Source organism: Panthera tigris, chromosome C1, assembly GCF_018350195.1.
Source record: "Panthera tigris isolate Pti1 chromosome C1, P.tigris_Pti1_mat1.1, whole genome shotgun sequence".
NCBI lineage: Eukaryota > Metazoa > Chordata > Mammalia > Carnivora > Felidae > Panthera > Panthera tigris.
In genome coordinates this window covers 156,197,215-156,221,203 of record NC_056667.1, presented here as the reverse complement: position 1 = coordinate 156,221,203, position 23,989 = coordinate 156,197,215, and the positions used below count along the sequence as shown (strand labels likewise).

Here is a 23,989-nt window from a genome sequence, read left to right as displayed (position 1 = left end):
ATACAGTTCCCCATAAGTAAGGAATTTGCAGGCAAAGTGACTCTCCTAGCACCCAGAACAGTAATAAACACAGGGAAGCTTAATGGTATATGCTTCATCGTAGGAAGTTCTGGCAGAATCCCATTACAAGGAGACCACTTGTTATTCCATGGATATCACCAGACAAATTTGTTCTTTTGAAAGATAAAAGATTCTATAAATAAAATTCAATATTTTATATACTTCAATTTTAATTCTGTCCCCAAATCCATCATAAATGCATTCATAAGATGCTGTTTACATTGGCCAATTCTTAGATTTATTTATCCCAACTTTGGTTTGCTAACCCACAAGTACTTATTACAGTCCAATGACTCAGCCCTGTCCCCAGGGAGAGCTGGATGCTCTGTAGCTCTTTTCTAAATTGTTGTGCCTTTTGCCCTCCTACACTCTGAATGCCAGAGAATAGCAGTTTTTTCCTTTTTACCTTAAATCCCCCAGCACCCAGCCCCAGCCACATAAAGTCCTCTGTAACCATTTGGGAAATTGAAGTGAATTAAGTCATGGGGCCCCATGATTTCTTTCTGGATTTTCTGAGACAATCTTGATTTCTAATATTCAATTGCTCCAAACCATAAAAGCACATTCATGCTTTTCTGACCGCATGTCCTAATTTGTTTTGCTTTTTTAATGTTGAACCTTGATTGCAGAGTGCTGAGTCAATGACATACTACCAGTTATCATGGGTCCCATACCCTTATTTTTTTCTCTGTAAAATATGATGCAGCCGATATAGCTAATGGTGAGGTGATAACGTAGTTTTCTTTCTTTTTTCCTTTGGATGTTTAATTTTTTGCAGGTTTGTATGGGAGGTGAGAAAGAAAAGGGAAGAAGTCATTATGCGGATTCTAAGCACTATATTATCCTCTTCAGAAAACAAGATAAAGGCAGGAAGATGGACTTCACAAGGAACACAGAAGGTGCCTGTTCAAGATCATCTCCATCACATATGTCTAATCAATGAGACTCATGTTCAATGAGCAAGTCTTTTTTCCAACAAAAAAATACAAGGGTTCAAACTGTGCCATACACATTGGTATAACACACTGGCAATAAACACCGATTCCATTCGCCAATGAGCCAAACACTTAGTAAACATGAGATTTTTGTGAATGCAGGCAAAACAAGGACATTTTAGAACAGAAGGTCAGATGGCCCTAGATGCGTAGACAGGAAGGTGTAGGAGAAGATGCCCAGGGCCTTCACTTGGCAATAGGGATGCTGCTGCCGGCCGGCTTCCCCTGTCCTATTCACCACTCGTGCTGACTGGAGTTCCCCAAGCCCACCTTGCTCTTCGGGCAAGTTCCATTGCCTGGAGCAGCTTTTGGCACCCTCCTTCTCTTTCTCGACCTGGACACTGTCATCATCCTTAAAAATCCAGCTGTGTCACCTCCTCCAGAAGGCCCTTCCCACTTCCTCCCTCCCACCTTAATCTTCCTACGATTATTTGAAAGACATCAAACTTGAGCTTCTTCTTAATTACACTCAGTCCCTTAGTCCCTACAGGTTCAGTCCAGTCCCTAATCTAAATAATTGATTCATCCCGTAGACATTTACTGGGGTCTTACAAAGCACCGGGCATTGTGCTGACCTGTGGGGATGAAAAGATTTAGAATAAGAAGTGCCAGCAGTCAAGGCGCTGGACAGTTTAATAGCAGAGAGGAACGCAAATAGTGAAAATAACAAGTCTCCAAGTGTAGTGCTCTAGAAGAGAATAACTAAAAGTGCAATTGGTATGCCAAAGAGACAGCAAGAAAATTTAGTTCCAATCTTTCATAAATGGAGGGAGAAAGGAAAGGAAAGGAGACTGCCATATGCAAATAGAACACCAAGTGTCCCTTTCTGTATTTGCTCTGAATGTGATAACATGTTGTGTTCCTGAGCTTTTTCTAACAAGTCCCAGGTTTGGGCGAGCCTGGGTACAAATCCCAGCTGTCACTTTCTAGCCGAGTGGCACTCAATTACTCTACCTCTCCCTGCTTCCGTTTTTTCACGGCTAAGAAGGGCTTGTAACACCTAACATATTACAGAGGGTAGCTGTGAGGATTAATTGCAAAGGCCCCATTATGGTACCCGGAATATAACATAACGTTAGTAAACATCTTTCTCCCTGCCTGGGGTCTATGTCTCCTACCAGCACAGGTGTCCACTAACACCTGCAAGAAAACTAGTTATATAATCATACGTAAGATGAAAATATGCAATTTTATTCCACCTGGGGCTAAGTACAGGAGTTATCAGAACGCTGAAGGATGAAGTGATATGTCTAAGACTTGTACACTACCCTTTAATGCCAATTCGGAGGCTAGTGATAACCTATGAATGAAGATGTGTGTGATGCTACACCAATGGTCTCACTCACACCATAAGCTCTGCAGCACAGTTCCATACCCTTCTATGTAGTTGAGCCCTAAGAGCAATATATAACCTCCCATCAGTTGGCAACTGCTGCAAGACAGGAGAGAGGCAAAATACGAAATATTGACCAAATTTTAAAGTGATTTTTCTAAAATACCTTAATTCTCTCAAAGCATGACAGCCCTATACACAATGCCAGCAGCTCAACTTGCATTTAAAATCAAAACAACTGGCCTTAGTTGCTTTTAGGTAAGTTTCCAATCTTGTAGAAGGCTCATTTATGAATTTAAATTTGGGAAGGCCTACAACCTCTAAGACCTTCTTCCCCAAAAGTCACTTGGAATCTGCCCAAATCTTCCAAAAGGGGGGACAGCCGCACCTCCCATTGCTTTGTCCAAGTGCCTACCCTCACTACCACATCCTACACACAAACACTTTCACCCCCTAATTAGTAGGTGCTGTATTCAAATCTCAGGAGTCATGTGCAATGTGCCAAGTTTTAAGACAGTTACAGTCAAATTATAAATGGTCGAGGATTCTATGAAGTCCCCTGTCCACCCTTTGACAAGGGATGTGGCCCCCACAAGCTAATCACAGAAGGGTGAATAGCCAGGAGGAAGCAGAAAGCACCTGCCCCTGTAACAGCAGGAGGTGGGAGGGAGGGAGGCAGGGAGAAGGAAAAGAAGAACAGAAAAAGAGGGCAAGGTGGACTGGACTCCTGAGAGGAAGCAACAAAGCGCTTCCTCTTCAAACAATCTAAAATATGGTTCTCCCGGGGCGCCTGGGTGGCTCAGTTGGTTGAGCATCCGACTTCAGCTCAGGTCACGATCTCACAGTCTGTGAGTTCAAGCCCCATGTCGGGCTCTGTGCTGACAGCTCGGATCCTGGAGCCTACTTCGGCTTCTGTATCTCCCTCTCTCTCTGACCCTCCCCCGTTCATGCCCTTTCTCTCTCTGTCTCAAAAATAAACATTTAAAAAAAATTTTAATATGGTTCTCCTGATGGCATATTAAGATAAAAGACCCAGAAAACCCCACAGCTAGAGCAGTAAGGAAAAGGCTCTAGAAAAGAGCCTCATCACTTAAGTATTACAGGTTATATCTCCCCATCTGAGGTACTGAACTACTTTATTAATATGCGGAATCAATTGCCCCTGTGAGTGCCACCAAGTCAGAAACTGTTGCTTACTCAACTTTGCAACCCCAGGTGAAAGAGAAACAAGCACTAAGAGATGCACATTAAACCCGCACCCTCTCATTTAATCCCCAGAATGACCCTATAAATAGGAGTTATTTCTCCTTTTCGAAAGAGGCACCTGGGACCAAGCAAAGGTAAATTACTCGATTAGGGTTAAATAGCTTGAGCCTGGACATGAACCAGCCACATTTAATTCCCAACCTCAAATTTGTTCAAGATCAACTGCCTCCACAGCCCCTTCACCTGCACATGGGAGGTAACCAATAAATATTACATTTAACAGCAAACTCTTACACCCAGAAGCCATGCCAACCTCCTAAGGCTGAGGGGACTGTCCCGGTCCTCGCAGAGGTGGGTTTACTAAAGCCAGCACCACTGAGCTCCAGGCTTTGTTCCTCTCTCCCCCCTGGCGGAGGCAAGCTGCGCCTTCCTCAGAATCACCTGGGCAAATTTTAAATCTCTGTGGTTCAAAGATATTCGCTGCGTGTTCTGACATTTCTCGTGCGGTGCTTCAAAAGCCTCGGCTTCTAGCAGCACAGCGGGCATCATTCCCTGCTGAAGTAGGACACCTTTTCTCATCCACTTCTGCCACATCGCTACACAGCAGCAAGCCAAAGGGTCTGACGCTCTGAACTCGGATGAATTTTGCATCTTTTTCTCGTGTGTAAGTAAAGCCCAAGCTGACGGTCCTGTGAATCCACATGATTCTGCCTTCTTGGAGTTCCATGGAATAAAAGAGCTTCATTCTAAATTAAGAACCTATTCTCCTTGCACCTTCTTGAAGCTCTCCTCCTAAAACAACAAACACTGGAGCTGCCTCTGCCGAATAACATGCCTACAGCTCTTGCATTGCATGGTTATGACAGATTACTAGCTATTTGCTCCTGCTCTCATTACACCAACTTGACAAACAACAGACAACACGATGGTGTTGATGGTAGCTAGCATTCACCCCCTTGTGCACAAGATGCCATTCCAAACACTTCATAGGTTAAGGCCTGTAGTCTTCCCAAGGACCCTATGAGTTGGGCACGGCTAACATGCCTGTTTCACAAATGAAGTAACTGAAGCTTAGGGTGGCCAAACGGCTCTCCCAAATACCCAAAGATTTTTCTGAGGTAACATTTGAAGTCAGACTGCCCGGCTCCAGAGCTCACCCACTGCACCCCTACCCTGTGCTATCACAGCAAGGCTGTAAGCCTGGTACTGATATGTTCCACTGTTTCGTAAGCATAATACAAATTTCTTACTGGCGTCTGTGTGATCTTATCTGCCAGAAACACTAGGTGAATGCAGAAATGTGCTCAGTGGACCCGAGCAGTGTCGGAATACACAAAACACACACCTACGGGCACACATACCCCTCTCAAACATCTCCGAGTTACCTCAGTCCACATTATGGGCCACATCCACCTGCTGTCATAACTTTCTCTCAAATTTCAGATCATCCTCCTTCTACCACTTCATAGTAATTTACGAACTATAAACTTCCAACGCTCTTACGGGTGGAACTGCGTCCTCCCAAAGTTCCTACGCTGAAGCTCTAACACCCAACGCGACTATATTTGAAAATATGGCTCGTATGGAGGCAATTCAGGTTAAATGAGGCTGTAAGAGTGGGGTCCTATTCCAACATGGATGGTGTCCTAAAAGAAGAGGAAGGGACACCGAGAATAAACATGCACAGAGGAAAGACCATGTGAGAACACAGGAAGAAGGTGGCCATATGCAAGCCAAGGAATGAAGCCTCAGGAGAAACCACCCCTAAGACACTTTGATCCTGGGCTGCCAGCCTCTAGCACTGTGAGAGATATACTTCTGTTGTGTAAGGCGCCCAGTATGTGGTATTTTATTATGGCAGCTCACCCAATACTTACCAACCCCAACTTCCAAGCAACCTTGAGGTCTTTTTCAAGGTAAAATACCATATGTATTATAGTCCTTATGTATTTCTTAACCACTTCACATGTATAAAACTGTGCTGTTTTTATTATTCCTATCTTTTTTTAAATGTCCCTGATGCAGTTTTTGAGTGTTGTGCCCTGACTCACTTTTCTCATAAGCCCCGTGTTGTGTTGTGTTGTTGTGTAATTCTGCACAGTGTGGCAATTTTTAGGAATGTGTGTACCATGTTACAGTGCAACTGACTGTACTGCCACTAAGGGAATCACGACTTATGGATCCTAAAACATAATGTTCCTATAGCCTTCTTTAGGCACTTTGTTGAGGCAAGTTCTATAAAGATATCCCGAGAAGGGCAGGCACCACTCTTAGATACACAGCATGTATGTGTATCTGTGTGAACACATGTACAGAATATAATCCTGTGTAAGTAGTAAAAGTTAAAGTATTTATTTAGAATGTTTATTCCCCAAACTTTACAAACATTATGTGTACTTTTATATATTCTCTATAATCAAAGTTGATTATAATGATTTCATGATTTGGTTCTAAATCAGAAATAACTTTTGGGTCTTCTGGGTGGCTTGGTCAGTTAAGCATCTGACTTTATTTCAGCTCAGGTCATGATCTCATGGTCTATGAGTTTGAACCCTATGTCGGGCTCCAGACTGACAGTATAGAGCCTGCTTAGGATTCTCTCTCTCTCCCTCTGTCCCTCCCCCACTCATGCTTTCTCTCTCCCAAAATACATACATAAACTTAAAAAAGAAATAACTTTTGAAACAGATTAAACAATAAAGATATGGCATATAGATTCAAAAATGGCAGACAAGAATTAAATAAGAATATTAGACCTTAATAAATTCAATGATTCCTCTGTATATTCTGTCCTTTTCATCTCTATCCAACTCCATATTGAATAAAATTCTTGGAAAAACTATCTACAGAGTCTTGAGAAATTTAGGGTTTAAAGAAAACTGACCAGCACTACTTAATATACAGGCACACTGACCAAAGTTTGGCCTGATACTTTTAGCAAAAATCTGCTTTCTTAATTAGCCAGTACACATAAATTAGAGGCCCAGCCATATGCCATCAAGGACTGTGGGAGGCCTAATCTACATGGAAAACCTGAGTTCACATGCCACAGATGGAAGGTTGGGAGTAGAAGGAAGGAAAAGCTTTCAAAAGCTTACCCAAGGCAAAAGAGCAGACTGTCTATGATACAGTTCATTAATCTTCAGAATTTTTGTAGTGGAAGTGATACTGTCTTCTGACTACTAACAACTTCAAAGAGGGCCTGATTGAGTTAAATGAAACTACAGAGCATCAAGGCACCATGTGCCAAGAATATTAAATGGGCATACTAATTACAGAACTGTTCTAATGATTCTATTATACGGCAAAACTGAGCAATGGATGACTGTGCCTTGTGCTATAAGACCACGTTCTCTTTCCTGAAACTCTGAAAGAACTGCTAATAGTACTATAATCTGAAAGAAGGGTTTAGTAAACTACAGCTTGCTTGCCAAGTCCAGTCCACCATCTGTTTTTGTACAACCCATGAGTTAATAACAGTTGTTTTTTTTTAATTTTTTTTTACATTTATTCATTTTTGAGAGACAGAGAGAGCACAAGGAGGGGAGGGACAGAGAGAGAGGGAGACATAGAATGAGAAGCAGGCTCCAGGCTCTGAGCTGTCAGCACAGAGCCCAACGCGGGGCTCGAACTCATGAGCTGTGAGATCATGACCTGAGCCGAAGTCAGACGCCTAACCGACTGAGCCACCCAGGCGCCCCAATAACAGTTTTTAAGGGGTGCCTGAGTGGCTCAGTTGGTTGAGCATCCAGCTATTGATTTTGGCTCAAGTCATCTCACAGTTAGTGAGTTTCAGCCCCATATCAGGTTCTGCACTGACAGTGCAGGCCTGCTTGGGATTATCTCTCTCTCCCTCTCTCTGCCCCTCCTTTGCTCATGTGCTCCCTTTCTCTCTCTCCCTCTCCCTCTCCCACTCTCTCTGTCTCAAAAATAAGTAAGTAAACTTAAAAAAAGTTTTTAGAAAAAGCAGAGGAGAGAATAGGTGATATAGAAGATAAAACTATGCAAAATACTGAAGCTGAAAAAAACAGGGAGAGGAAATTATTACAGTTCAAGGGGAGACTTAGAGAACTTATGATTCCATAAAATGAAACTATATCCATATCATAGGAGTACCAAAAGAAGAAAAGGAAAAAGGGACAAAAGATTTATTTGAACAACTTACAGCTCAGAACTTCCCTAATCCGGGGAAGGAAACAGGCATTCAAGTCCAAGAGGCACAGAGAACTACCCTCAAAATCAACAAAAATAGGTCAAACACCATGACACACCACAGTGAAACTTGGAAAACACAAAGATAAAGAGAAAATTCTGAAAGTAGCTAGAGACAAAAGGTCCTTAACTTACAACAGTAGACACACAAGGTTAGTAGCAGATCTGTCCCCTAAAACTTGGCAGGCCAGAGGGGAGTGGCAGGAAATATTCAATGTCCTGAATGGGAAAAAGACACAGCCTTTATCCAGCAAGGTTGTCATCCAGAATAGAAGAAGAGATAGTTTCCCAGACAAACAAAACCTAAAGGAGTTCGTGACCACTAAACCAGCCCTGCAACAAATTCTAATGGGGACTCTCTGGGTGGAGGGGGGAAAAAAAAAAGAAAAAGAAGACCAAAGCAACAAAGACTACAAAGTACTACAAAACATCTACTGGGAACACCAACACTACAGGTAATACATGGCACAAAATTCATATATTTCAATAATTATTCTAAATGTAAATGGACTAAATGTTCCAATCAAAACACAGGGCACCAAGATGAATAAAAAAAAATTCATCTAGATGCTGCCTACAAGAGACTCATTTTTGACCTAAAGACATCTGCAGATTGAACTTTAGGGGATGGAGAATCATCTATTATGCTAATGGACTTCAAAAGAAAGCCAAAATAGCCATACTTATATCAGACAAACTAGATTTTAAACCAAAGACTGTAACAAGAGATGAAGAAGGGCATTACATCATAATTAAGAGGACTGACTACCCACCAAGAAGATCTAACAATTGTAAATATTTATGCCCCCAGTGTGGGGCACCCAAATATATAAATCAATTAATAACAGAATAAAGAAACTCACTGATAATAATACCATAATAATAGGGGACCTTAATACTCCACTTACAATGGACAGATCATCTAAGCAGAAAACCAGCAAGAAAACAATGGCTTTTAAAACATATGGGACCAGATGGACTTAATAGATATATTCAGAACATTTCATCCTAAAGCAGAAGAATACACATTCGTCTTGAGTGCACATAGAACATTCTCCAGATTATATGACATACTGGGTCACAAATCAGCCCTCAATAGGTACAAAAAGATCGAGATTATACCAATCATATTTTCAAATCACAATGCTAAGAAACATAAAATCAACCACAAGAAAAAATTTGGAAACCCCTTAAGCCTCCTCATGGAGGTTAAAGAACATCCAACTAAAGAATGAATGAACCAGAAAATTAAAGAAGAGATTTTTAAAAATATATGGAAGCAAATGAAAATGAAAACACAACAGTCCAAGCCCTATGGAATGTAGCAAAGGCAGTCCTAAGAGGAAAATACGTTGCAATTCAGGCTTGTCTCAAGAACAAAGAAAAGCCCCAAATTCACAGCCTAACCTTACACCTAAAGGAGCCAGAAAAGGAGCACCAAATAAAGCCTATAGCCAGTAGAAGAAGGGATATAATAAAGATTAGAGCAGATTATTATGAAATAATAACAAAATAACAAAACAGATCAATGACACTAAATGCTGGTTCTTTGAAAGAATAAACAAAATTGATAAACCCCTAGCAGAACTTATCAAACAAAAAAGATAGAGGACCCACATAGATAAAAACACAAATGAAAGAGGAGAGAATACAACCAACACTGCAGAAATACAGTTATAAGAGAATACTATGAAAAATTATATGCCAACAAACTGGGCAATCTGGGAAGAAATAGACAAATTCCTAGAAACATAAACTACCAAAACTGAAACAAGAAGAACTAGAAAATTTGAACAGACCCACATAGCCAGCAAATAAATTTGGATCAATTATCAAAAATCTCCCAACAAACAAAAGTCCTGGGCCAGATGGCTTCCCAGGGGAATTCTACCAGACATTTAGAGATAACACCTATCGTTCCCAAAATGTTCCAAAAAACAGAAATGGAAGGAAATCTTCCAGATTCATTCTATGAAGTTAGCATCACCTTGATTCCAGACAGAGACCCCACTAAAAAGAATTATAGGCCAATATCCTTTATGAACCTGGATACAAAAATTCTCAACAAGATTCTAGCAAAATGAATTCAACAGTACATTACAAGAATTATTCACTATGATCAAGTGGGATTTATTCCTGGGCTGCAGGGCTGGTTCAATATTCACAAATCAATCAATGTAATACACCACATTAATAAAAGAAAAGGTAAGAACCATATGACTCTCTTAACAGGTACAGAAGAAGCTTCTGACAAAACACAGCATCCATTTTTAATAAAACCCCTCAACAAAGTAGGTACAGATAGAACATACCTCAACATCATAAAAGCTATATATGAAAGACCTACAGCTAATATCCTCAATGGGGAAAAACTGAGAGCTTTCCCCCTAAGGTCAGGAACACGACAGGGATGTCCATTCTCACCACTGTGCTCAACATAGTACTGGAAATCCTAGCCTCAGCCCTCAGACAACAAAAACAAATGAAAGGCATAGAAATCAGCAAGGAAGAAGTCAAACTTTCACTATTTGCAGATGGCATGATATTCTATAATTCAACCCAAAAAACTGCTAGAACTGATACATGAATTCAGCAAAGTTGCAGAATATAAAATCAACGTACAGAAATCAGTTCCATTTCTATATACCAATAATGGAGCAGCAGAAAGAGAAATCAAGGAATCAATCCCATTTACAATTGCACCAAAAACCGTAAGATACCTAGGAATAAACCTAACCAAAGAGATAAGAGATCTATACACTGAAAACTATAGAAAGCTTATGAAAGAAATTGAAGAAGACACAAAGAAATGGAGAAACATTCCATGTTCATGGATTGGAAGAACAAATATTGTTAAAATATGTAAAATACCCAAAGCAGCCTACATATTCAACGCAATTCCTATCAAAATAACACCAGCATTCTTCACAGAGCTACAACAAACAATTCTAAAATCTGTATGGAACCAGAAAACCTGAATAGCCAAAGTAATGTTGAAAAAGAAAACCAAAGCTAGAGACATCCCAATTCCAGACTTCAAGCTGTATTACAAGGCTATAACCATTAAGACAGTATGGTACTGGCACAAAAATAGACACATAGATCAACGGAACAGAATAGAGAACCCAGAAATGGACTCAAAAATGTATGACCAACTAATCTTCAACAAACCAGGAAAGAATATCCAATGGAAAAAAAAGACGGTCTCTTAGCAAATGGTGCTAGAAAACTGTACAGCGACATGCAGAAAAATAAAACTGGACCACTTTCTTACGCCATACACAAAAATAAATTCAAAATGGATGAAAGACCTAAATGTGAGATAGGAAACCACCAAGATCCTACAGGAGAAAACTGGCAGCAACCTCCTTGACCTCAGCCACAGCAACTTCTTACTCAACACATCTCCAAAGGCAAGGGAAATAAAAGCAAAAATAAACCATTGGGGCTGCATCAAGATAAAAAGCTTCTGCACAGCAAAGGAAACAATCAGCAAAACTAAAAGGAAGCCTACAGGATGTGAGAAGATATTTGCAAATGATGTATCAGATAAAGGGTTAATATCCAAAATCTTTAAAGAACTTATCAAACTCAACACCCAAAAAATAAATAATCCAGTGAAGGAATAGGCAGAAGACATGAATAGACACTTTTCCCAAGAAGACATCCAGATGGCTAACAAACACATGAAAAGATGCTCAATATCACTTATCATCAGGGAAACACAAATCAAAACCACATTGAGATACCACCTCACACCTGTCAGAATGGCTAAAATTAACAACACAGGAAACAAAAGATGTTGGTAAGGATGCAGAAAAAGGGGAACCCTTTTGCACTGCTGGTGAGAATGCAAACTGGTGCAGCCACTCTGGAAAACAGTATGGAGGTTCCTCAAAAATTAAAAATAGAGGGGTGCCTGGATGGCTCAGTTGGTTAAGGGTCCAACTCCTGATGTCGGCTCAGGTCATGATCTCACAGTTCATGAGTTCAAGCCCTGCGTCAGGCTCTGCACAGACAGTGCAGAGTCTGCTTGGGATTCTCTCTCTCCCCCTCTCTCTGCCCTTCTCCTGCTCATGCTAACTGTCTCTGTCTGTCTGTCTCTCTCTCTCATATAAATAAATACAACTTTTTAAAACATTAAAAATAGAACTACCATATGATGCAGGAATTGCACTAGGAATTTATCCAAAGGATGCAAAAATGCTGATTTGAAGGGGTACGTGCACCCCAATGTTTATAGCTATATTGGCTATATCAACAACAGCCAAATTATGGAAAAAGCCCAATATCCACTGACTGATGAATGGGTAAAGAAGATGTGATATATATATATGTATATATATATATATATATATATATACACACACATATATATACATATATATATCACATCTTCTATATATATATATCACATCTATATATATACATATATATGTATATGTGTGTGTATATATATATACATATATATGTATATGTATGTATATATATATACATATATATGTATGTGTGTGTGTGTATGTATATATATATATATATATATATATATATGTATACACATACATACCATGGAATACTACTCAACGATCAAAAAGAACAAAATCTTGCCATTTGTAACAACGTGGATGGAACTAGAGTGTATTATGCTCAGAAAGACAAACGTATAATTTCACTCATATGTGGAATTTAAGAAACACAACAGGTGAACATAGGGAAAGGGAAGTAAAAGTAACATAAAAACAGAGAGGGAGGCAAACCATAAGAGGCTCTTAAAGACAGAGAACAAACTGAGGGTTGCTGGAGGAGAGATGGGTGGGCTAAATGGGTTATGGGCATCAAGGAGGGCACTTGTTGGGATGAACACTGGGTGTTACATGTGAGTGATGAATCACTGGGTTCTATCCCTGAAACCAATACTACACTGTATGTTAACTAACTTGAATTTAAATTTAAAAAAAAAAACTTCATTAAAACAAACAAAGCACCACATCAGTCTTCAGGAGAACTTTGGTAGTAAATAATGCTCAAGTCATGATCTATTTGTGAAAATAATCAAAACGGAATTTTCTCTTAGGCAAAATTTTGTTCTTCACCACAGTGTGCAATATATGGAAGATTCTAAAGCAGTTTACAAATACTTGGTAGTGGTTTTTTTTGTAAATAGGTGACTGTGTTATGACAACTTAATGAATATGTTCACATTTGCTCAAAGACTGATCTGAATAAAGGGATATCTGACTCAGCTTGTTCCCTGTGTTGCCCTGTTCTCTTTTTTCCCTCAATTATTAGGTTCCACTTTCTTATTGTGGTCACAAGACAGCACTGCGAACTTGTTCAAGTAAAAAGATAGCAAAATCTGTGACCGAGTGGTAGCAGGAGGGTGATTTTGTAAACCACTCCTTTCTCATCGCTGACTTATCCTTAGTTCAATGAAATCACAAATTAAGATCATAGAGCTTTCTTTGCAGAAATAAAGTCACAGCTTCAAAAAGTTCCCAGATTTTGGCCTGCTTGCATCCAAGTATGGTAGCATCTGGGGGTAGTTTTAATCAACCTCAACTCTAAAATGAAATCCCTAAAGAAAAGACAATCGTGGGTCCTCAACTTACAACAAGGTTCCACCTGAGCAAACCTCAATCCACATAAATCAGAACTAATCTGTGAAATGTAATATTCCTTGCCCTACATCTTCATACTATCATATGGGAGATCTACCTGTCAGTATGAAGTCATTTGGAGACTGCTTAAATGAAAGCCATATATAATATTTATTCCCAGGCATGTGCTATTAAATATACTGCACAATATTTAAAAATGATGAACACTGATAGTGCACAAACGAGAGGGAAGCCATTTATTCTGAAAACACATCTCTGCCTCTTCCTGTTTCATGCTGCAGATATTTTTTTTATTGCCAATATTCTTTACTTTCCTATTATCCTGATGCAACTGTGGGAGGGGAGAGGTAAAACTTCAGTCACTGCAAAGCATGATCCCTCAGCTAAATGACTCCCATTTAGCAAGAGTTCCTCCGAAAATGTATCACAGGATATCTCATTTTTATAAATTCTTTACTTCCTCTTGAAAATCTCTATTTCAGTCGCCAATAAAGATTTAAACCCTTCGGGAAGAAATATTCATCAAAACTATCACAGCTGCGAATGACTGACATCAAGCATGAAGGAAAGAAATTCATGTCAATGTTTCAACACATTACTTGTTGAACAACTTCTACTCAGCTCATCTGCATGAAACAGGTATGCCAGAAGTCGGACATGCCAGCAGATGGTTACCAGCGTGGTTTGGCATGCATACTGCTGCCATTCCCCACCGCTGCAAGATGAAACACAATTCCCGCGAAAGGACTCTGTATTTTCTAAAATAGTAATTTAGATAGAACAGAAAAACTATAGAAACTTTACATTTCGGCCCTAAACCTTCAGGTCCCAAACCTGTGTTGGCTTGCTTGCTAATTTGATTTTTAGTATTTTGGAACAGCAGTCATCTCTTTTCAGAGATTAGTGCTTCTTAACCATGGATATGTGCCGTAAGTACTCAGGGTATTTCTTTCAAGATATCCATGTCCAGACCTCACCTAGGATGCCACACTGATTCAGACATCCTGGGGTGGGGGGCTGGGTATGTGTATTTACAAAAGCTCATCAGGTGATTATGCAGTGCACCCTTGGTTAGGAACAATTATTCCAGATCATTTTTTATATTGATGAGCAATAACTATAGCATACATTCGTGCATACAGTGACCAATATAATTCTGCTTTATTTGCCTCACATTAGCTAAATGTTCCCCTTTGCCAGCCCATTCCTTCCTCTAATCTCTTTGAGATACAGTCTTGGAGCTTTCCAGAGTTTGATAATTTTCCTAGACAAATTTTAGGCTAAGTCAGTGTATAAAAGGCACTTTCCATTTGGGGAGGCAGCGTGCCAACTTAGATCAGTAAATCCTTCCAAAAAAATGCCACTTTAACTTACAGTCATTTAACCAATATTTATTCAGCAGTATATATGTGGTGATAAAGACTAAGAATGCAAGAAAAACAAGATGTGGTTCTCGTGCCCTCAAGGAGCAAGCATTATATACTGAGGGTAAAAATATACGGACAAGTTAAGTTAAATCACCACATAAGAAAGCATGTGATTCAATATTAAATTACTAGCACTTATAGTGAGGACTCTAAAATTCCAAAAAAGTCATGCTCATTCCAGACACTCAACAGTCATGCCACATTTCTGAGAGGGCCTCGGGTTTGAAGAATGGGTAGGGGATAGATGGGCAGGGCAGAGGAACATAGGTGTCCATGCCAGGAGCACAGCATAAGCCATGGCAGGAATTGAACAAAGTATGGACAGTGAAAAGACAACCTTCTGGAAGGAAGGGGTCATTTGGGTGACTGATACCAAACACATGAAAATCAGAGTCTAGCTAACAGGCTAAGTAGCCTAATAATTTATCCAACAGTTGCAAAAAATATCAGGGTTTAAAGGCAGGAGAACATGGAAATAGTAGCATGTTCGGAATTTTTTGTAGCAAAATATCTATGAGTGTGACATAAATAATAAGGATAGCTATGAGAGCAATTAAGATCTGGGCCACAGCAGCGGCTTTACGAAGAACTAACGGAACCCAGCAAATGACTGGTTTGAGCTTCTAGCCTATAACGGAATGGAGGCATGCAAACAACAGGTGAAGGGAAGTCAGCGATGAAAGCAAGTCAGAGTTGCCAGCTGGGAGACAGCAGAACGATGCCTTGTCATTGGACACATGACTTTGGAAGAGGATGGCGAGAGAAAATTACTTCTGCACAGAGGATGGAAGGTAGAGTGGGGAAAATAAGAGGTTGAAGACTGACTCTGGAGAAGCTCACTCAAGAAAATGGGAAAATGCAGAATAAGTCATACAAACAGTTGCTCTTGGAAAGACCAGAGAATCTAGTGGCAATCCAGAGGTTAAGGAAGAAGAGAGTTTCAGAACAAAGTTCATCAGCACAGTCCTCTGCAACAGAGAAGTCAAAGGCCACCAGTACTGTCTCAGTTCTAATCCCAATAGCCCTGCCACGTGCCCTAGCCCACAGCTGATCTTTCTCCTCTAATCTTTACTTACTGATGGTCCATGCCAATTGTTTCGTGCACACGTCTATCTGCTCATTGTTTAATATCCCTGATGTGCATATACTCAGATATTTGTTATAGCCCCTTGACACTAACTATTAAAATAAACCACTTGAGGAAAAAGATCATAATTGATACATTTAGGTACCATCTCTCCCCCCCAGTTGTGCCTTCACATTGCCATGCCTTTATCAATCATTTAGAAATATTTTTAGCTGATTCTAACTGCAGATAAAGGCCAGTTGAATTCAGGGAGAAGACATAGATACTGGCATTGTGTTGAGCTTTGCTCTTCAAAATGTGGTCCATGGACCAGTGGCATCACCTGGGAACTTGTTAAAAATGTACCCTCGGTTGCCATCAGACCGACTCAATGATAATCTGCACTTGAACAACATTCAATGACTGATTCCTATACATACTGGTATGGAAACTGGTGTAGAGTCAGTATAGTAGAGAAAGGACGAGTGTCGAGTTACCAAAGAAGTTAGCTGGAGGAGGGGAAGATGGCACGTGAGTTTCAGCATGTGGTCCCGATGCCAAGACTCAGCTTCACCACTACTCAGACCCACAGCCCAAAGAAGGAACACAGGTCCTTCACGTACGTGGTGGGGCCAGGCCAGGAAGCAATTCCAGCTTTTGATCAGGAGCCCAGATGCATAAATCCTTCTTCCATAAACTGCCACTCAGTTCAATTATAGGAAGGGCTTTGCAGATTGTATCTACTCGGTTGTTTTTCCATGTTTTATAAATATTCTGACCTCCTGAAGACCCTGTTTATGCTCCCCATATTTATCCAGCCCTAGGAATTTATGGTTATTATTCTGCCCCTCACTCACTTCTCCCAGAACATCAGGCTTCCCTCTGAGTTTTAGATTGTAATTGCTAAAATACTTTTTCGGCATAATTGAAAGCTAAACCTGAAAATGCAACTTTAACCCCAAACAGAAGGAGCCTGCAACAAAGGGAACAATGACAGCACTATTGTTCAAATGACCAGGTGTCAGGAAAAAAGCTCCCAAAGCACAGAGCTGTTAGACAAAGGCACAGTCACATCCCAAAGGATGAAGACCAAATGCACCAACCAGCTCGAGGCACAGTCCCTTCCCTTTGTTGGAAATGTGCTCAATGCTTCAGTATTTCCTTCTCTAACTTTCCTCTAGGTCAGTGCATTGAGTGTCACTATTTCAAAACAGCACTGTGCTAGTTCTCTATAGGTCTTTTATTATTCTTAACAGCTTTGTTGATAATTTACACACCATAAAGTTCGCATTTCAGAAATGGAAGAGACCTTCATTCCACCCCCCACCTTCAAGCAATGCTTCATTAAATTCACCCAAGGAATATAATATAGTTATTTCTTAAATCTCCAGGAATATGGGACATAATCACGACTCTCTGATTATACATCTTAGCATCTCAGCTGTTACCCGTGGAAAGAACATCTTGACAAAGTCTCCTCTATTAAAATTCAAACCATTAAAGTAATAACTTTTAGTGCTCTATTTCAAAGGTGGCTGAATGAAAATACCATCGCAGGCCCCTGAAAATACCATCTGCCAATACCTTGTAGGAACTACATTAGAAAGTGAACTTCAGTTACTGAATCCAAAGCATTAATCACAAATTCTTACAAACTACTATTCCCCCAGTTTTTGAGGACTATTTTTTCCACCAGGTGGCATGTTTTACAGGGGCTGCTGGAGCCTGCACGAAGCCTTTATTTTTAAGTTAGGGACAGGAGGAGTACTTAGGCAGGTTTTGCTTTCAAAAAGAGTAACAGCAACTTACATGCTCTCACAGAACCTCGTCAGCGTGCTTGGCTTCTCCTGGTTGCATCTCTGTCGAAACCAGCGTTGAATGCTGCGAACATCCCAGTCCAGCTGTTTGGAGAGGCCTTCCAATCTCTTTTCATCAGGATGCTATGAAACAAGGCACCAGCAAAATCATTTTCATCTTCACCACAAACACATCTGCCCTTGTCTAAATTGATTTTTTTAACCTCTATTTACTACCTGCTACTGAGATTTCTGTATTTACCACTGAGGACGTAGTCCTTCCATTAGTAGCATGAATATAAGTAATCACTCTAGGGGCGCCTGGGTGGCTCAGTTGGTTGGGCATCTGACTTCAGCTCAGGTCATGATCTCACAGTTCGTGAGTTCAAGCCCCATGATCTTGCAGTTCGTGAGTTCGAGCCCCGCGTCTGGCTGTGTGCTGATGGCTCAGAGCCTGGAGCTTGGTTAGGATTCTGTGTCTCCCTTTCTCTCTGCCCCTCCCCCGCTCACGCTCTGTCTCTGTCTCTCAAAAATGAATAAACGCTAAAAAAAATGTTTAAAAAAATAATCACTCAGGAGAAGAAAAGTTACTCATTATGACACAACAGTGAAAAACGTGAATCTTGCTCTAATGCTTGCACTTTTTTTTTTCAAGTTTATGCGGAGAGAGAGAGAGAACATGAGCAGGGGAGGGGCAGAGAGAGAGAGACAGAGAAAATCCCTGCACTAACAGCGCAGAGCCTGATGCAGGGCTCAAATTCACAAACTGCGAGATTGTGACCTGAGCCGAGACCAAGAGTCAGCCACTTAACCAACTGAGCCACCCAGACGCTCCTCTAATGCTTGCACTCCTTATCAGCAACGGAAATGAGATGAAAGAGCCAACTGGCTGAGTCAGCTCCATCAGCCTTCAAGGAAAGGAGTTAGGAGGCATCATTCAAATGTCTCACTTTCTCAGGAAAAAAAAATGCTATACCCAATTATCACACATGAGGGTAATGTAGGACAGACAAAAGCACGAAATAATCTCAGAGCTCACTTTAGCCTAAGGTACCAATTCTACTACAAAACAGGTGTTCTCTTTCTTCCTTGTCTCTCTCTGCTCTGTTTTTCACAAATCCCTCTTCTACCCCTCTTCTTGTTCATTCCTTTTGATCAGATCCCCATCAAAATTTACAACAACTGTGCATTCCTTGAAGACACAAACATGGTGAATGGGGAAGAGACCCAACTTATGCTCATCATATGATGATACTATTCTGTCTCATTCATTTCTCTAACATTAGGAGGCAACAGACTGGTTCAATTCCTCACTGTAATGACCTCTGAGCCTCAGTTCCCTCACTTGTCAGGGCTATTTATCCACCTAAATGGGACTGTGGTGATGACCAAATGTAAAAAATATGTCTAAGTCAGTAAATGCGTTTCTCCCATTTCCTATCCCTACCCTCTCCTCAATATCTTAAAGAGCATCCTGCCAACAGTTATGTGAATGTGCCCTGCCACACAACAAAACTAAGCTGTGTTCTCTTCCTTTATTTATTCTATCTTTACTGCTAAGGAGCTGTTAATGAACAGAGAAAATAACCAAAAGCAGGGGCGGGGAAGGCAGACTGACCAGCTTCAAATTATAAGGGTAGGATGCACAGATGACACCTTATCAAAACATCTCGAGCAATTTTAGATGACAGATACACAGGAAACACAGTAAGTGGCCTCAGTATCATGACTGAGGTTATAAAATGTGCTGAGTTTGTGTTTGTGAAAGTCATTTGCCAACTTTCAGGAGGTGTGTACTTTCACGTGACTTTATTAGTCATGACACCATCTACACTCTCCTTTCATGTCTGTCTTAATTTAAAAAAACAGGGAAGACAGAAAATTTACATCTTACTCTATACCTTGGCTACACCATTTTCTAGAAGAATTAATTTTTAACTTTAATTTGGTTTCTAAGCTTATTAAATAGGTATAACATTCACATGGTTCACAAACTAAAACTTATCCAAAGTTTCACCTTCCCATTTTATTCCTATGACTCTCCCTCTTCCTACCAGCTAACCAGTTATTAAATCAGCTTCTTCTCCAGAGTTATTTTGTGCAAATATAAATAAATTGAATATGTATTCATATATGACCTGTGTCACACAAATGTTTGCATACTACATGTATCATTCTGAACTTTGCGTTTTTCACTTTACAATGTATCTTGGAATATCTCCATATTAAAATATAAAGAATGCCTTCCTGGGGCACCTGGGTGGCTCAGTCAGTTAAGCGTCCAACTTTGGCTCAGGTCATGATCTCGCAGTTCGTGGGTGTCAGCCCACATCTGGCTCTGTGCTGACAGCTCGGAGCCTGGAGCCTGTTTCAGATTCTGTGTCTCCCTCCCTCTCTGCCCCTCCCCCGTTCATGCTCTGTCTCTCTCAAAAATAAATAAACATTTAAAAAAAAAAAAAAGAGGGGCACCTGGGTGGCTCAGTCGGTTAAGAGTCCGACTTCAGCTCAGGTCACGATCTTGCGGTCTGTGAGTTCGAGCCCTGCGTCAGGCTCTGGGCTGATGGCTCGGAGCCTGGAGCCTGCTTCCGATTCTGTGTCTCCCTCTCTCTCTGCCCCTCCCCTGTTCATGCTCTGTCTCACTCTGTCTCAAAAATAAATAAACATTAAAAAAAAAAATTTTTTTAAAAAAAAAGAATGCCCTCTTTCTTTTGTAGAACTGTCAGGATATACTAAGATTTACTTATCCACTCTCCTGTTAATGGATGTTTAAGTAGTTTCCAGACTTCCACTAACTATAAACAATGCTGTAATAAATAATCTTATGACAGGTCATTTTATACAGGCATACATACAGAGATAAATTCCTGGAAGTGAACTCTGGAGATCAAAGAACTATGCATTTGCAATTTATTTATATATTAAAAAATCACCCTTGCTAATGATTTTACCAATTTATACTCTCATAAGCAAAAGTGCCCATTTCCCAATGCCTTGCCAATAGAGTATGTTATCAGATTTCTCAATTTTTTCAGTCTGATATATATATATATATATATATATATATATATATATATATATATATAGTCTCAGTGTATCTGTTGAGAGCAGGAGGGGCAGAGGGACAGGGAGAGAGAGAATCTTAAGCAGCCTCCACGCCTAGCGCAGAGACTGACACAGGGCTCAATTTCATGACCATGAGACCATGATCTGAGCCAAAATCAAGTGTCAGATTGCTTAACTGACTCAGCCACCCCCGTGCCCTTGTCTCAGTATATTTTTAATTTGATTTCCTCTTTTTATGAAAGAAGCACCTTTTCACGTTTTAAAAACCATTAACACTTCCTTTTTATGAACAGTCTTTTTATACCTATTGCCCAGTTTTTCTTGATTTGTAGGTATCTTCTTTATTGATTTGTAGAGTTTCTTCATGTATTAACCTGTGTCTGTACCACAGGTTGTATTTTGTACCAGTGTATCTTTGTGTTGTAGAATTTGCTTATGGGGTTTTCTGCTTGTTTGTTTTCTTGAAGTTTTTAAAAAACGTATCTGAACTTACCATTTTTTCCTGCTTTAACTTCTGAATTTGGGGTCATTAATAACAAAAGCCTTTCCTACTCTGAATGTTCAAGAAGTTAATGTAGGGTGAATTGACATCTTTACTCAATTTGTCTTTTGTGTCCTTCAACAGTGTTGGAAAATTTTCCTCACATACCTTGCACATCCTTGTTACATTTATTCCTAGGGATATTATCTTTTCTGGTATTGTTTGTGGTAAGTTTTCACTTGATTCCTTAATTTTCCAAGTGTATAGTCATATAATAACATGTCATCAGAATGTAAGCTCTGCAAACAAAGGAAAATTTCGTATCTTTTTTCACCAGTACCTAAAATACAGGAAGGATTCAAATTCACGTAACAATAGCTTTACCACCTCCTTTCTAATGTTTATGCCTTTATTTTCTTTCTCTTACCTATTACTAATTCAATGTAAAACTTAGCACTATGTAGAACAATGGTTTTCCATCTCTATCTGTTCCAGACTTTAATGGGAATACCAATGTTCCTATTAAGCAACAGGCCAGATTTGGAACTGACATACAAATAAGACTTATTGTGTTAAAAAAAAAACAAACACATTTACCTAGTTAGATAAATTTATTTTAATCACAATAATGTTAGATTTCAGCATCCATGGAGATGATCATACCCTTTTTCTCCTTAGATCAATTAATATAGTGTATTACATAGATTGTGTAATGTTGAATTCAGGGAAGACCTTGCATTCCTAGAATAAATCCTCTCTGGTAATGTTAAACAATTCTTTTATTGTGTTGTTAGGTTCTGTTTACTAACTTTTATTTGGGACTTTTCATTGATATTAAGTTCAATTGGTCTCTACTCTTTTTTTTTTTTTTTTTTGGTTAAATCATTGTCAGACTTTAATGTTAAATTAATGTTTCGCTGCTACATAAAAAAAGAATCTGGATGATTTCCTTAATTTCCTATGCTTTGGTATAGTGTAAAATACCATGCGAATTATCTGCTCTTTAAGAGTGTGTTAGAATTTTTCTTATGAGAGGATCTGAGTCTCATCCTGTTTTGCAGTTTAGCTCTTGATTTTAATCTTTATATACACACATACATATATATAGTTGGTAAATTATATTTTCCTAGAATGATAACCATTTTACCCAAGTTTTTATATTTTATTTTCCATATTAACAGAAATATATCCTTTTCATTTTCCTCCATTTCTGTGACTGTTGATTATTATGTTGTTAATTATGATGCTGTAATTTGTGCTTTGTTTTTTTGATTGGACTAGCTGACTTTCTGTAAAAAAAAAAAAATTAAACAGATAAGGTACTTTTGAATTGATTTTCAATTCTATAGTTTTGCTAACACAATTTCTGCATTTATCATTAATTTCTGCTTTCTGCTTGCCTTTGTTCTGTTCTTTTTCTAATGCTTAAGTGTTTAACTTCATATATGTATATATTGCATATACATATATGCATATATGTATATATTTCATCTGAATGTTCATCTCAACGCTGTTTTGGCACAGTACAAATGAGTAGTGTTTTTATCATTACTGCTACCAAATATTCTGAATTTCTATTTTTACCCAAGAGAGCAACAGGTTTTCTGGTTTCTGAGTTCTAGTATTATTAAGTTGTGCCTATTTTTAAAATTTATCTCAGTCTTGTATATATAATAAAGGTCATTTTTGTAGATGTTTAATAGGTTCTTTAAAAGAAAGTATAGTCTGTGCATTGAGAAGACCACCTTCAACTCCATCATGAAGTGTGATGCTGATATCTGGAAGGACTTCTATGCTAACACGGTGCTGTCTGGTGGGACCACCGTGGACTCCAGTATTGCTGACAGGATGCAGTTCTAAATGTACCACTTAGATCTTCCTCATTAATTATACCTCTTAGAATTTCTATCTTCTGTTTTACATTTTGTTCACTTGATCTGTCATGACTCAGAGGTAAATTAAAATTCCCTGCTATTATTTCTTTTCATTCTTTTTTATTAGTATATAGATACACTGACATTCAATGCATATTAGTCAGAACTATTTTATCTTTATTATGAATTGTACCTTTTGGCAATAAAAAGCCAATTCTTCATTTTACTTAATTCCTTTTTGGTCTGACTTCCACTTTTATGTAAAAACAAAAACCCTACTTATCTGTATTTGTCTATATACCTTTACTCATACTTTTATTTTCAATATTTATATTACTTTATCTGAAGGACCCAAAACTAAAATAGTTAGAGGAGTCAAACCCATTTACACATATTGATATAACTGAATGTTTGTTTATAGTTCCCTCACATTAATCCTGTTATGCTTTCTGTTTTGATAGGTAAAAAAAAAAATGACAAACCAAGTATTATTTGTTTTACTTTCCTTCCTTTCTGTGGGTAATTTTTGTTCTAGTGGTTATTCATAATTACAATACTCTTCTATTTGTTTTCAGTCAATAATTCCATATAAGCAGTATTTAAAACTACCATATTTCCTCTTCTTACCCCACCCAATATTAATCAATAATTTTATCATTTTTACAGTTTACTCTTATACTGTTAAATATGTTTGTACTTCTATTACTCAATTTGGCTGCTTAAACTAATTTGCTTTCACTCCCAGCTACTAGAGATTATGCGATTAGTGAATGTATTCTACCTCTCACCTTCTTCTCCCCACCCCCATTACTGTTAGTTGTATCACTTCTATGTGAACGCATATGAACGTTTACATTC

The 23,989-nt window shown here is 39.1% G+C and overlaps 1 protein-coding gene across 2 annotated transcripts in view; it reads right to left on the bottom strand.

Annotated features, from left to right (window-relative positions):
- Positions 1–23,989, bottom strand: part of CERS6 (ceramide synthase 6) — a 326,795-nt gene that overhangs the window by 203,865 nt on the left and 98,941 nt on the right. For both annotated transcript variants that reach the window (XM_042994638.1, XM_007074617.3), the window contains exon 3: positions 17,727–17,857. In XM_042994638.1, the coding sequence (XP_042850572.1) occupies positions 17,727–17,857 (131 nt within the window). The remainder of the gene's footprint in view (positions 1–17,726; positions 17,858–23,989) is intronic.